General features: G+C 40.8%; 1 protein-coding gene across 1 annotated transcript in view; it reads left to right on the forward strand.

Moving 5' to 3' along the window:
• The first annotated feature begins 454 nt into the window (after positions 1–454).
• The window catches only part of LOC143416070 (protein NLRC3-like), a 21084-nt gene continuing 5666 nt past the window's right edge, over positions 455–15872 (forward strand). The window contains exons 1-6 of the mRNA XM_076881443.1: positions 455–793; positions 945–2742; positions 3935–4108; positions 4322–4495; positions 4672–4845; positions 10167–10340. Coding sequence (XP_076737558.1) covers positions 757–793; positions 945–2742; positions 3935–4108; positions 4322–4495; positions 4672–4845; positions 10167–10340 — 2531 coding nt within the window. The 5' untranslated portion in view covers positions 455–756. The remainder of the gene's footprint in view (positions 794–944; positions 2743–3934; positions 4109–4321; positions 4496–4671; positions 4846–10166; positions 10341–15872) is intronic.

The raw sequence follows: 15872 nt of genomic DNA on the forward strand, positions 1-15872 counted from the left end.
ATGGTGACAGTTGTACCCTTAGGCCCCTCCTCCATTCAGAGATGGTCTTTCCTTTTCACATAAATGGCCTCCTTGACTCCGCCCTCAAACCAGCGTTCACATTTACTCAGGACCTTCTTGATGTGAAGTTCTTCTGCTTCGCTGGCTGCTGTGTCTGTGGGGATGGTGTTTGTTCTGTGTTGTAGTGTCCTGATGACGCCCAGTTTGTGCTCCAGTGGATGATGAGAGTCAAACCTTAAATACTGATCTGTATGCGTAAACAGAGTGAACCTTTAAGACCAGTTGTCTGTACGATCAACTCAGTCACCTGAAACATCTCCAAGTTTCTGGCTTTGATCATCAACCTGTTGGTAGTTCAGCTCTGAACACCAGTGAAATGTTTCTCCCACTGAAATCACTGCATTCATATGAACAGCATCAACGTTTTGGGATCATGGAGTTGTGGACAAAGTCTCAGTTAATCAGATAAAGTCAAACCTATAATTGGTAAAGAGTTCGCGGATGATATGCCCCTTGATCGTAAAGAAGTGGATGTTGTGTGGACTAAAGTTCAGAGTGGTGGGTCATTCATAAAGTATTCTGTTCCAGCTGCTGGAGGACAACATCATCACTTTTGTGAAGAACGAGCTGAAGAAGATCCAGAAGGCTCTGAATCCAAATAAGCCCCAGTGCTTGGAGTTTCAGAGGGAGGATGATGAGCAGAGGAGAAACAGCAGAGAGGCATTTGTGAAGATCACAGTGGACTTCCTGAGGAGAATGAAGCAGGAGGAGCTGGCTGACCGTCTGCAGAGACGTAAGAGGATTTATCTAAAGATTTAAGCTGCTGGATAAATGAGAGACTTGTGGCACCAGTGTGTTCAGTCATTTCTCAGTGGGTCAGAAATTGTCATCAGCATTTTGTAAAATATGATTGTTAAAGTTGTATTTTTATTATTATTATTCAGAACTTCCAGCTGCTGTTTGTCATCGTAAACTTAAGTCTAAGCTGAAGAAGAAGTTCCAGTGTGTGTTTGAGGGCATCGCTAAAGCAGGAAACCCAACCCTCCTGAATCAGATCTACACAGAGCTCTACATCACAGAGGGAGGGACTGCAGAGGTCAATGATGAACATGAGGTCAGACAGATTGAAACAGCATCCAGGAAACCAGACAGACCTGAAACAACCATCAGACAAGAAGACATCTTTAAAGCCTCACCTGGAAGAGATGAACCAATCAGAACAGTGCTGACAAAGGGAGTGGCTGGCATTGGGAAAACAGTCTTAACACAGAAATACAGCCTGGACTGGGCTGAAGACAAAGCCAACCAGGACATCCAGTTCATATTTCCATTCACTTTCAGAGAGCTGAATGTGCTGAAAGAGGAAAAGTTCAGCTTGGTGGGACTTGTTCATCACTTCTTTACTGAAACCAAAGAAGCAGGAATCTGCAGCTTTGAAGACTTCCAGGTTGTGTTCATCTTTGATGGTCTGGATGAGTGTCGACTTCCTCTGGACTTCCACAAAACTACAATCCTAACTGACCCTAGAAAGTCCACCTCAGTGGATGTGCTGCTGATAAACCTCATCAGGGGGAAACTGCTTCCCTCTGCTCGCCTCTGGATAACCACACGACCTGCAGCAGCCAATCAGATCCCTCCTGACTGTGTTGGCATGGTGACAGAGGTCAGAGGGTTCACTGACCCACAGAAGGAGGAGTACTTCAGGAAGAGATTCAGAGATGAGGAGCAGGCCAGCAGGATCATCTCCCACATCAAGACATCACGAAGCCTCCACATCATGTGTCACATCCCAGTCTTCTGCTGGATCACTGCTACAGTTCTGGAGGATGTGCTGGAAACCAGAGAGGGAGGACAGCTGCCCAAGACCCTGACTGAGATGTACATCCACTTCCTGGTGGTTCAGGCCAAAGTGAAGAAGGTCAAGTATGATGGAGGAGCTGAGACAGATCCACACTGGAGTCCAGAGAGCAGGAAGATGATGGAGTCTCTGGGAAAACTGGCTTTTGATCAGCTGCAGAAAGGAAACCTGATCTTCTATGAATCAGACCTGACAGAGTGTGGCATCGATATCAGAGCAGCCTCAGTGTACTCAGGAGTGTTCACACAGATCTTTAAAGAGGAGAGAGGACTGTACCAGGACAAGGTGTTCTGCTTCATCCATCTGAGTGTTCAGGAGTTTCTGGCTGCTCTTCATGTCCATCTGACCTTCATCAACTCTGGACTCAATCTGCTGGAACAACAACAAACAACCTCCCAGAAGTCTGAAACAGGAGAATCTGCAGAGAAACACTTCTACCAGAGTGCTGTGGACAAGGCCTTACAGAGTCCAAATGGACACCTGGACTTGTTCCTCCGCTTCCTCCTGGGTCTTTCACTGCAGACCAATCAGACTCTCCTACGAGCCCTGATGACACAGACAGGAAGTAGCTCACAGACCAATCAGGAAACAGTCCAGTACATCAAGATGGAGCTCAGTGAGAATCTGTCTGCAGAGAAAAGCATCAATCTGATCCACTGTCTGAATGAACTGAATGATCGTTCTCTAGTGGAGGAGATCCAACAATACAGGACTTCAGGAAGTCTCTCCACAGGTAAACTGTCTCCTGCTCAGTGCTCAGCTCTGACCTTCATCTTACTGTCATCAGAAGAAGATCTGGATGAGTTTGACTTCAAGAAATACTCTGCTTCAGAGGAGGCTCTTCTGAGAATGCTGCCAGTGGTCAAAGCCTCCAACAAAGCTCTGTAAGTAAACATGTTGTCATCGCTTCATTGTTAAAATCATGGGAAATAAATCAGAAATGCTGAGTTCAAAGAGCACTGTAACATTTTTTTAAAATAGTAAATTAAATGATCATCAGTCACTCGGTAAATATATGGTAGTTTTAATGTTTCACTCCAGCATTTCTAAAACACACTTTGTTCTGTAACTCTTATCAAAGGACAATCCAGACCCAGCCTATAAGAACATGAGCTCTGATGCTTCAGCCCCTCTGACAGGTTTATTATCCTCAGCTTGTTCATTTGTCTCCAACTCCAGGAGTTTGGTTGTTTTATTCTAAAGCACAAACTTCACCTGCCAGACTTCACCTACATCTTTTTCTGATGTTCATAATTTAAGTTCAAGTTTGTATCTCACTTTCAGTGCACACCCTCCCTTTTTAAATATAAATCTCTGCTGTGCTGTCATGTTTTCATCCTGTATGGAGGGAGAAACTCGGTCTTCATTACTGAAATTGCCTCTAAGGTCGTGTTTCTTGTCAGTAACCATATGTAACTGTAAGGCTTCCATAACCAGTGTTATCACAGAATTACAGTGGGTTCACTCTGGGTCCTCTACAGTTTCCTCCCACTGTCCACAGACATGCAGTTAGGTTACCTGGTGATCTAAACTTCATGCAGGTGTGAGTGAGAGTGGTTGTCTGTCCCTCTGTGGGCTTAGTGGAAGAGACTGGATGGATCTCTGCTTTGTCTTTGATATATCCTGACAGCAAACATTCTCCATGAAGTCTGCATTTCAGCTCATTTCCTTTATACACACCTTTAACAGGAAGAGTTTTATACAGCTAGTGTTTAAAATCCAGTGTTCTTCACAATACACAGGTAATGAGCATGATTATTGAATTACTAAAATTTTCTAAAATAATTGTTTTAGTTAATATTGTATGATAGTATACACAGAATTATTAGCTCAGTAGGCAGAGTGGTCGCCCCATGATCATAAGGTCAGGGGTCGAATCCACCGAATAGCTACCTTGTGGTACCCCTGAGCAAGGTACCATCAAGGTACCAATCGTGTGCACTGGATTGGTAGCACTCATAGTCTCATAGGTTTAAAATAAAAAATATAAAAAAAGGTTCAACATATAAACAAATTTAATTTGATCACATATATTCTTTGTTTTTTTTGTTGTGGTTTTTTCCCTTTCTCTCTCAGACTGAGCAGCTGTAACGTCTCAGAGGAAGGCTGTGAAAATTTGTTGTCAGTGGTCAGCTCCCAGTCCTGTAGTCTGAGAGAGCTGGACCTGAGTACCAACAGCCTGAAGGCTTCAGCAGTAAAGCTTCTGTCTGCTGCAGTGGAGAGTCCACATGCCAAACTGAATGTTCTGAGGTCAGATCAATTTGTATTCTGTTTAGTTCTGTTTGTTTATGTGTTTGATGTTTGTTTTTGTTTATATCTTTATCCAGTTATCCTTGTTTCATAGCATTTTTATTCATTTCCAAGTTAAGGTAAACTTATACTAACCTGCTCAGCACAAGACAATAAGCTATTGCACCCTGATTACACTTTAACAACAATCTTTATTCATGTTTTTATCTTCAGACTTAACATCTGTGAACTCTCAGAGGAAAACTGTGAAGCTCTGTCCTCAGTTCTCAGCTCACAGTCCTCTAGTCTGACAGAGCTGGACCTGAGTATCAGAAAGCTGCAGGATTCAGGAGTGAAGCTTCTGTCTGCTGGACTACAACGTTTAAACTGTAAACTGAATACTCTGAGGTCAGATCAGGGAACAGTTTGTTTTTAGAATTCTTAATTAAAGTTCATCCATATGATGTTGTATCTTAGTATGTTTATGTTTCCTTTAAAAATAGAAAGTCAACATTTAATGTTTTGAAATGTATTAACAAACTCTACATGCGTAGTTGTTTTATAGATTGTCTTTTATTTTTCAGACTGAGTGGTTGTAACCTGTCAGAGAGAAGCTGTGAAGCTCTGTCCTCAGTCCTCAGCTCCCAGTCCTCCAGTCTGAGAGAGCTGGACCTGAGTAACTCTGACCTGCAGGATTCAGGAGTGAAGCTTCTGTCCTCTGGACTAAAGAGTTCACAGTGTGCAGTGGAAACTCTCAGGTCAGGATTCAAACTTTTCCACAGATGATCATTTGAAATGTGAATTATATTATTGTATAAACAGGTAACTTTTACAGCTGTCAAGTGAACTTTTATTCACATTTGAGTGGATAATTGGACTCTGAATTACTAAAAGTTGTTATAGTCATGTCTCTGTTTATTTAAAAAAATACTTCATGCACTGCCTAATTTAAAGATTTAGGCTCCTTTGGGCCCATAATATATATATTTGATTTCTTTGTGAATGAAATTAGGAGGATATTGGCGACTGCTGATTGGCTCGCTGTTTGTTTTTTATTCACAGTACTTAATTTTAAAGGCTGATTTCTCAAAATGAGATGTTTATCTTTTCTTCTACAACACGTGGAGCCACCAAATCTTCTTGCTTGATTTATTCATTACAGTTTGATTTAAAGAATATTAGACTCGTAACATAATAAATATATTTATTTCACTTCTTCTTGAGAGAAAGAAAGGGATGACTGGGTGAGCTCCAGTGGTTCATCCCAGCAGAGAGAGCGGCACACTGGGCTGCAAATGATCACAGTAGTAATGGCCATAGTTTGATAAAACAGGCAGTCTTACCCTGTAGATAATACAGGGTTCTGGTGCCGATGTGGGGGAGGGGACTCGCCCGGTACTAACTACATACTACTAACTACCTCATTCAGATGTCTTCCGTACTAACCTTGATAACAAGTAACTGCAGTAGCCTTATAGGTCAAATCAGTTTCACCTGTTAAAGTTAGCTCCACTATTAATTAGGGGTGGGGGAAAAAATCGATACTGTGTAGTATCGTGATATTTTGTTTGCTAATAATGTATCGATACAGGGACAGCAGAAATCGATATTTTGTTACAAACAATTTTTTCTCTGAAGTCAACATGCTCTGGAGTCAGAGCATGTTGACTTCAGAGCATGTTGATCCTTTTTCTGAGCAACAATCCTGACATTCCTTCACTGTCCAAATGTGTTTAACTTTTTTTTTGGCAGCAATAAACATGACAGTTTACTTATTTTAATTTAAGACATGTTTAATTTTAATTAAGTTTGAAACTTTTTTATTTAATGTAAAATTATATATTTTTTTAAATTTACTTTCAAATTCTTCAGTTGCTGAAGGGGCTGCATAGTTTTCATAAATTGCATAGTTCAGAATAGCTATAATTGTACCAGATGGTTGCATTCAGTTAAGTTGGACTAGACTGTAATACAAACCGTTCAGTTTGTCAACAATAAAACTGACTGAAATGAGAGAAAGACTGAGTGTGAGACTTTGATATTAGATAAAATGAATATTGATAAAGTTTACCTTTATGTGCAGAATTTAAATATCGCAAAATATTTTAAAAAATCGCAATAATATCGTATCGTGCGTTAAGTATTGTGATAATATCGTATCGCGAGTTGTATGGTGATTCCCACCTCTACTATTAATGGTGTCACTTGTTATTTCTGGGATGAGTTTAGTAGCCTGAACAGCTGCTTAAAGGAAAGTAATTAAATAATAAAAATAACCTAAGTCTGGGGGAACCTGCAAGAGCTGTTTGCACAAAGAATAATGCTCAGACTTTGAGGTTTTATCGTTTTACACAAGGTTTAAAAATGAATGTCCACAATTGAATTGCAGAAATTGTTGAGCTAATACTGATGTAGTTGTTATCTTTGGTAAGGAGAGGTTGGAGGAAGGATGAGCACAGTCAGGCCTAAAGATGCTCTTAATAATAATAATGGATTGCATTTATATAGCGCTTTTCGAGACCCTCAAAGACCCTTTACAATCCCACTACAGGGAGTGCAGAATTATTAGGCAAGTTGTATTTTTGAGGAATAATTTTATTATTGAACAACAACCATGTTCTCAATGAACCCAAAAAATTCATTAATATCAAAGCTGAATGTTTTTGGAAGTAGTTTTTAGTTTGTTTTTAGTTTTAGCTATTTTAGGGGGATATCTGTGTGTGTCCGGATGACTATTACTGTGCAGAATTATTAGGCAACTTAACAAAAAACAAATATATACCCATTTCATTTATTTATTTTTACCAGTGACACCAATATAACATCTCCACATTCACAAATATACATTTCTGACATTCAAAAACAAAACAAAAACAAATCAGCGACCAATATAGCCACCTTTCTTTGCAAGGACACTCAAAAGCCTGCCATCCATGGATTCTGTCAGTGTTTTGATCTGTTCACCATCAACATTGCGTGCAGCAGCAACCACAGCCTCCCAGACACTGTTCAGAGAGGTGTACTGTTTTCCCTCCTTGTAAATCTCACATTTGATGATGGACCACAGGTTCTCAATGGGGTTCAGATCAGGTGAACAAGGAGGCCATGTCATTAGTTTTTCTTCTTTTATACCCTTTCTTGCCAGCCACGCTGTGGAGTACTTGGACGCGTGTGATGGAGCATTGTCCTGCATGAAAATCATGTTTTTCTTGAAGGATGCAGACTTCTTCCTGTACCACTGCTTGAAGAAGGTGTCTTCCAGAAACTGGCAGTAGGACTGGGAGTTGAGCTTGACTCCATCCTCAACCCGAAAAGGCCCCACAAGCTCATCTTTGATGATACCAGCCCAAACCAGTACTCCACCTCCACCTTGCTGGCGTCTGAGTGGGACTGGAGCTCTCTGCCCTTTACCAATCCAGCCACGGGCCCATCCATCTGGCCCATCAAGACTCACTCTCATTTCATCAGTCCATAAAACCTTAGAAAAACCAGTCTTGAGATATTTCTTGGCCCAGTCTTGACGTTTCAGCTTGTGTGTCTTGTTCAGTGGTGGTCGTCTTTCAGCCTTTCTTACCTTGGCCATGTCTCTGAGTATTGCACACCTTGTGCTCTTGGGCACTCCAGTGATGTTGCAGCTCTGAAATATGGCCAAACTGGTGGCAAGTGGCATCTTGGCAGCTGCACGCTTGACTTTTCTCAGTTCATGGGCAGTTATTTTGCGCCTTGGTTTTTCCACACGCTTCTTGAGACCCTGTTGACTATTTTGAATGAAACGCTTGATTGTTCGATGATCACGCTTCAGAAGCTTTGCAATTTTGAGACTGCTGCATCCCTCTGCAAGATATCTCACTATTTTTGACTTTTCTGAGCCTGTCAAGTCCTTCTTTTGACCCATTTTGCCAAAGGAAAGGACGTTGCCTAATAATTATGCACACCTGATATAGGGTGTTGATGTCATTAGACCACACCCCTTCTCATTACAGAGATGCACATCACCTAATATGCTTAATTGGTAGTAGGCTTTCGAGCCTATACAGCTTGGAGTAAGACAACATGCATGAAGAGGATGATGTGGACAAAATACTCATTTGCCTAATAATTCTGCACTCCCTGTATTCATTCACTCTCACATTCACACACTGGTGGAGGTAAGCTGCAGTTGTAGTGGTAGGTTAGGTTTTGCCCAAGGACAAAATGACCAAGACAGAGAGAGCTGGCTCATCAGACAGACAAGCTCATCTTGTAACCTACTGGTTCGCTGGTCAGCTGTAGCACACCAGCTGACTAGCGAACCGGCTAACTAGCACACCAGCTAACTAGCACACCGGCTAAATAGCAAATCAGCTAACTAGCAGACCAGCTAACGGCAGCCACAAGCTGAAGGACGATTAAATGTAGTGGAGATATCAGAGATGACACTGGTGTGTCCGATTCACTCTTTAGCACTCTGGTCACTCCGGTGTGTCAGCCAGAACACCACTGAAGGCCAAATGATCCCAGCATGTGGAATAAAGAGCTTAAGGTTTGGTATGAGACACTTTATTCTTTCACTGATTGATTCTTGCGGCTGTGATCATGTGTGTGGTTTCTTACAAAAAGGAAGTACACAATACAAATACATGACAAATAAGATGAATAGATAAGTTACATATCCAGTTATATGTACGTACATCAGTATAGCTAATATAGCCATATATAAGGACAAAGATCACAGTACTATAATGCAGTAATGTTAAACACAAAGGTGTATATCTACATAAATCTGTCCTATCAGTGATCAGGGTACTGTAGTATACTTCCACTACATAAACTATAGAAACTAAACGACATTAGTGTGACTTTAAGTTACCATCAGCACAGACGAACTGATGGTAGTTGTACAAAATAAAGGCATTGCAATTATTGTGAAGGGCTTCCGGTTAAACTAAGATCAGCTGATTACCTCATAACAAATTGTTTGCTATAGAACGCAGCTCCCACTCTTCATTAATATCATGTACTGTAACTCCCAAGTAACCATGGTTACCCAGCCACGCCCAGTAGTCTCCAGAGAGACCAACAGCTGGTGCACGTTGTAACGCCGTGGCTTTCGTAGTCTCTCCTTTTTCTACAGCTCATGTGTTCTTCTTGTGATGGTGCGTCTTGAGGGAGGCTCATACATGCCGTCATTTGTTGATCCTAAGAACGTTCCTCAGACCGACTTCTTCAACAACACTAATCGGCCTGCAGTTTGTAGCTACTCACTTCACTGTGGTGTTTGTTAGCTTGTCTTTCTTTGGTTTTATCCTGACTCCTCCCACAAGCTGATCCTACGTAGTCTGCCCAAGCCTCCCACCTCTGTTTGTTTGGGTGGTTTGTTTGCTGCCATCAACAGCGTGTAATGCATTTAAGTGATACTTCAGACATGAAGTACTGCGACAATAAAAAACTCAACTTTGCTTAAAAATAACTTTAGTTGTATCAACACTGCCCTCTGGAATAATTAGACTTTGGTGACAAACTGATGTGATCTCCATGTTTCCTTTGTTGGACTGTGGGCGAGTGTCAGAACTGGATGTACTGAGTAACATGTGGAGTTTAAATATGTGTCAGTTCCAGTTTTAGAGCTCTAAAGTGCAGCTATCATGTTAGGAATATGTTAGGAATAGACAGGAACACTGAGCACACTGAGGTCAAATCTTTATTTATCCAGTTCATCTGTAGGCTGAGCTCAGTCCATCCATTTAGTGAAATGATGTTTAAAGGTCTCCTTGTTCTGTGAGCGTGCACAGATCCTGAAGCAGAAAGCCTGGGTTAACAGAGAAATGATCATCACTGTGATGATGCTCACCATCTCTGACTGGGATTTGAGGTTTTGTCAAAGCAGCAAAGAAAGCCTGGCTATGTTGGACTGGGTGTGGAAGCAGCTCCCAGTTTGAGTTCAGGAGACAGACACCCTCTCTACTTTGACGATCAGCTTCAAACTTTCCTTTTTGATAAAACTTATAGTTCGAGCTGGATCAGGTGACCCTGAACCATCACTTAGTTATGCTGCTATAGAGATGGATAACAGATGGATTGTTGTTTTGTGTGTCTGCAGTCTGTCAGGCTGTCTGATCACAGAGGAAGGCTGTACTTCTCTGGCCTCAGCTCTGAGCTCCAACCCCTCCCATCTGAGAGAGCTGGATCTGAGCTACAATCATCCAGGTCCCTCAGGAATGAAGCTTCTGTCGGCTGGACTGAAGGATCCAGGCTGGAGACTGGACACTCTCAGGTATGGAGAGAATGTCTGATATAGGAGGAAGAGCTGGAATCATTTCCTGTGTCTTTCACTCACTTCCTGTTTGTTTCCTGCAGATGAGACATGAACAATCACACATGCAGGAATATTTTCAGGGACAGACACACTAGTCTAGCTGGATAGTACATGGATATTTATGTAGGGGGTCTTCAAGGAGTCTGTTTGCAGGAACATTAATGATAACTGATAAGTCATGTTGAGAGTTTCATTAAAAGTAGACTTACAGTTAGGTAATATTTGGACAGAGACAACATTTTGTAACTTTAGATACAAGTATCAGCCATGTGTGTGTTTCCCATGCTGTATGTCCACAGTCACAGTGACAGTCAGTGACACTGACAGAAGGATGAAACAAGGCTGTGAATCATTTCAGTCTGTGTGTGTGACAAAGAGGCAGACAGGAGCAGCTAACATTTGGAAATGGAAGCTTACTGGAAACACTACATTCACGGCTGAATTCACAATAGATTTGTTCTCAAGTGCACATTTAGCAGCTAATGCTAATACTGTTTTCCCTTTGCTTTCTACAGCAGCTATTGCTAAGTAGGCCACTTTGCTCCGCTAAGGATTTGTGTGACCATGATGGAGACTCTGATAAGCTAATGCTGCTAAGCTAATGCTGTTTATGGGCCCTGTTAGAATCAATATTTCATTCTCATTCTGTTGTTTGAGAACAATATTAACGTTTCACATCATTATAACACAAGAGAAAAGGGTATTGGCATTAGCTACTAGTGCTTATTCACCTCAAATTACCTTTAGCTGCTAATGGCAGCCTACTTAGCATTAACTCCTCACTAATATAATGCTAATTTACATCAAATTAGCATTAACTGCTCATATTGTTATAAGGAAAGAGAAAACGGTATTAGCATTTGCTGCTAATAATTATTCACCCCTAATTAGAATAAGCCGCTAAAAGCAGCCAACTTAGCATTAATTCCTCACTTTGTTGTTACCCAACGGAAAAGAGTATTAGTATTAGCTACTATCATTTTTAATAAGTAAGAGAAAACAGTATTAGCAGTAGCGCATAATGCTAATTCACGTCAACGTAGTATTAGTTAATAATGGCAGCCTACTTAGCATTAACTGCTCACTAATATAATGCTAATTCGCATCAAATTAGCATTAGCTGCTCAAGTTGTTATAAGGAAAAAGAGAAAACGGTATTAGTATTAGCTGCTAATAATTATTCACCCCTAATTAGAGTTAGCCCCTAATGGCAGTCTACTTAGCATTAACTCCTGACATTGTTATAATGCAGGGGAAAAGAGTTACCATTATCGGATAATGCTAATTCTCATCAAATTAGCATTAGTTAATAACGGTAGACTTCATATCATTAGCTGCTGTCATTCTTACAAAGCAAACAGTATGAGCATTAGCTGTTAATCCTTTTTCATCTAAAATTAGAATTAGCCACTAATGGCGTATTGTTAAAAAGTAAGAAAAAACATTGTTAGCATAAGCGGATAATGCTAATTCATCTCAAATTAGTATTAGCTAATAATGGCACCTGCTTAGCATTAGCTGGTCACATTGTTATAAGGCAAGAAAATATGGTATTAGCATTAGCTGCCAATTTCTATTTACCTAAAATTAGCATTAGCCACTAATGGTAGCCTATAGCAAAAACTTCTTAATGCTAAATGAAGTTAATTAATGCTAAGTAGGTTTAACTGAAATTAAAGTAGTGTTAGCATTAGCTGCTGATATTGTTAAAAGGTAAGATAAAACAATGCTAGCAGCAGCGGATAATGCTAACACACATAATAATTAGCATTACCTAATAATGGCAGCCTTCTTAGCATTAGCTGCTCTTATTGTTATAATGCAAGGGAAAAGAGTTGGCAAAAACAGTGTTAGCATTAGTGGATAATGCTAATTCACCTAAATTAGCATTAGCTAATAATGGCTACGTACTTAGCATTACCTACTAATATTGATATAAAGCAAGAAAATATGGTATTAGCATTAGCTTCTAATGCTTTCTCATCTAAAATTAGAATTAGCCACTAATGGCATCCTATTTAGCATTAACTCTTCACATCGCAAGGGAAAAATTAGAATTCAATAAAAAAAAAAAGTGTTCACATTAGCTACTTGTATTGTTAAAAAGTAAGAAAAAACATTGTTAGCATAAGGGGATAATGCTAATTCACCTCAAATTAGTATTAGCTAATAACGGCAACCTACATAGCATTAGCTGGTCACATTGTTATAAAGCAAGAAAATATGGTATTAGCATTATCTGCCAATTCCTATTCACCTAAAATTAGCATTACCTGCTAATGGCAGTCTACTTAGCATTAACTCCTCACTAGTATGATGCTAATTCACATTAAATTAGCTTTAGCATTAGCTGCTAGCATCAGCCTACCTAGCACTAGCTGCTCACATTGTTAAAAGGGAAGAGAATACGATATTAGCATTAGCTGGTAATATTTATTCACCCCTAATTAGAATTAGCCACTAATGACAGCATACTTAGCGTTAACTCCTCACATCGTTGTAATGCAAATGAGGCTAACTTGCATTAAATTAGACTGCTGTTATTAGCTAATGCTATTTAGCAGTAGCTGCTCACATTGTTATAAAGCAAAGGAAAACGATATGAGCATTAGGTTCTAATACGTATTTGCCTTAAATTAGACGTAGGTGCTAATGGCAGCCTACTTAGCATTAGCAGCTCAGATGTTATAATGCTAGGAAAAAGAGTGTTAGCATTAGCCGTTCACATTGTTATAAAGTTAAGGGAAATAGTGTTAGCATTAGCTACTCACATTTTTAAAAAAAGTAAGTGTTAGCATTAGTGCATAATGCTAATTCATGTCAAATTAGCATTAGTTAATAACGGCAGCCTATTTAGCATTAGCAGATAATGTTGACCTTGGCCCACTGGAAAAGTTAAGAACTAAAGATTTAGGAGTGTTTCTCGATAGCTCTTTCTCGTTTGAGAAACAAATGAATTCTGTTATTAAAACCAGCTGTAAGCTTTATATTGTTGATTGTCATTTATGCTTAAAAATATTTACTCATACATGCTTAGTTTTATAATCGATTGGATGATGATAGAGGTTCGATCCTTAGTAGTCTGTAAAGACTCTGTGTGCCTTCCAGAGTGCTCTGGCATGCACACACCACTTGGGGCCATGAGAGAGGTCGTACCCTCTCTTACTGATTTATGGTGTAGGACAGGGGTCTCAAACTCAATTTAGCTGGGGGCCGCTGCAGGCAGAGTCTGGGTGAGGCTGGGCCACATTAGGTTTTCTACAAGAAAGGCATGGTTAAAAAATTCCAATCTTCTCAAATCTCTTTATTTTTATTTTTTAACACAAAATATGAAAAATAAATAAACAAATTAAGAATTAATAAGAAAATAAATCAATCTGTAATACATAAATAAAACAATAATAAGATATTTTTAGTCAGTGAACTTGTGTGTATCTTTCAGTCTTCTATATCTGCATTGTTTAGATTGAAATGTCTGTATTAACAGTTCTATAACCTTCTTCTGAACATGAATGGAACACTGTAGAAAATGAACTGTTCTTCTGAACATGGCTTCTCTTGCCTGCTCCTTGCTGCTAGAGACCTGGCAGCGTTTCCTCTCGCATAGCCGAGCCAGATTTGGCCTGAGGGAGGAAGCAGTTGCGACCCTCAGTATGTCTTGAAGCTGATCATCCGTAAGTCTGGACCTGTACTTGGACTTATTGAAGTTCAAAGTGGAGAAGAGCTTTTGGCACAAGTATGTGCTACCAAAAAGGCACATGGTCCGCTTGAACATTCGGGAAAGCCGAGGGAAACTAGGGCTCAAGTCTCTCAAAAATTGTCCAAGCTTGTCTGCTTTTCCACTCACCTCCCTGAACTTTGCTTTGAGTTCAGAGTTGCACTGCAGCTCAATGAGCTCCATTTGAAGCACAGAAGGGGCATCTTGCACATCAAAGGAGACGGGGTCCGCAAAAATGTGAAAGGTGGCTCTGTGTGTCTTGAAGTCAGCAAATCTGTGATCAGATTCCTCCTGTAGCCTCAAAATGACATCAACATACTCGTCAGCACTGAATGGTGTGCCTGCATCCACGAGAGCCTTGCATGCTGGGAAATGGCAAAGGTTTGTCTGAGAGAGCTGAGCTTTCCAGAGCGCCAGTTTTGTGGAGAATGCTCTCACGTTGTCATAGGCAGCACTGACAAGTTGCCCCTGGCCTTGTAACGTCTTGTTCAGTACATTAAGCTCATGTGTCATATCAACAAGAAAAGCTGAGTCCATGAGCCATTTGGGATCAGTTAGCACAGGAACACTAACTCCATCCTTCTCCATGAAGGCTTCACTTCTGCTCTCAACTCAAAAAGTCTCTTTAATACATTTCCCCTGCTGAGCCAACGTACCTCAGTGAAGTCGAGCACATCCCCATATTCTGACTCCATTTCCTCTAAAAAAGCTCAGAACCTTCGGTGCTTTAAGCCCCTGGATCTGATTTGGTTGATGCATTTCACAACAATAGACATCACATTGTCAAACTTCAGGCATTTGCTGCAAAGGACCTGCTGATGGATGATGCAGTGCAGAGCAATGGCCTCCTCCACGCCTTCCTCTTCCAGTTTGTTTTGTGCCACCAGTCCATGTTTCCTCCCTGTCATTGATGGCGCTCCATCTGTTGTTATTCCAACAAACCTCTTCCATGGCAAACCAACATTCTCAATGGCATCACACAGCTTGTAAATATCTGCTGAGCGGTGGTCTGGCCATGCATTGGAATTACTGTGAGCAGCTCCTCCATCACTTCAAAACTGTCATCAACACCACGGACATACATTGGGAGCTGGGCAGTGTCGGTGATGTCTGTGGTCTCATCAAGAGCGACTGAGTATACACTGAAACATTTGGCTTTCTCACACAGTTGGTCATAAATGTCACTTGACAGGTCAGAAATGCGATCTGCTGCGGTGTTGGCAGAAAGGCTGATGTTGCTAAACTGACCTTCCTTTCCCGGACAGACTATATTTGCAGCCTGCAATATGCACTTTTAGACAAATGCACCTTCTGTGAATGGCTTCCCTGCTTTAGCAATCATCTCACTAACCACGTGGCTCCGACTGCTGCATTATTCTCTTTGGTTGCTTTCTTGGAGAAATCTTGCTGCCTCAGTAGATCTGTTTTAAGACTGGCAACCCGGTTCGCTCTCTCGTCTCCCTGGTATTTTGCATCCAGCTCAGCATGTCTAGTTGTGTAATGACGTTTCAAATTGTATTCCTTGTGCAGCGCAACTTTCTCTGTGCAAATAAGACAGGTCGGGGTGCCCCTGTGCTCAACAAAGAAATATTGCATTTCCCACTTTTCCTGAAATTGTCGGTGCTCATCACCAACCTTTCTCTTCACCGCAGGCTTTGAAAAAGACATGTTTGGGGCTATGTGACATTTATAATTCTACTTGGTGTCACTGTCGCATTGAAGTTTCAATCAAGCGTTTAGCCGACGGACGGGGAACGTCTCAACGCGTAGAG

This window comes from Maylandia zebra, unplaced genomic scaffold (assembly GCF_041146795.1).
Source record: "Maylandia zebra isolate NMK-2024a unplaced genomic scaffold, Mzebra_GT3a scaffold11, whole genome shotgun sequence".
Classification (NCBI taxonomy): Eukaryota; Metazoa; Chordata; class Actinopteri; order Cichliformes; family Cichlidae; genus Maylandia; species Maylandia zebra.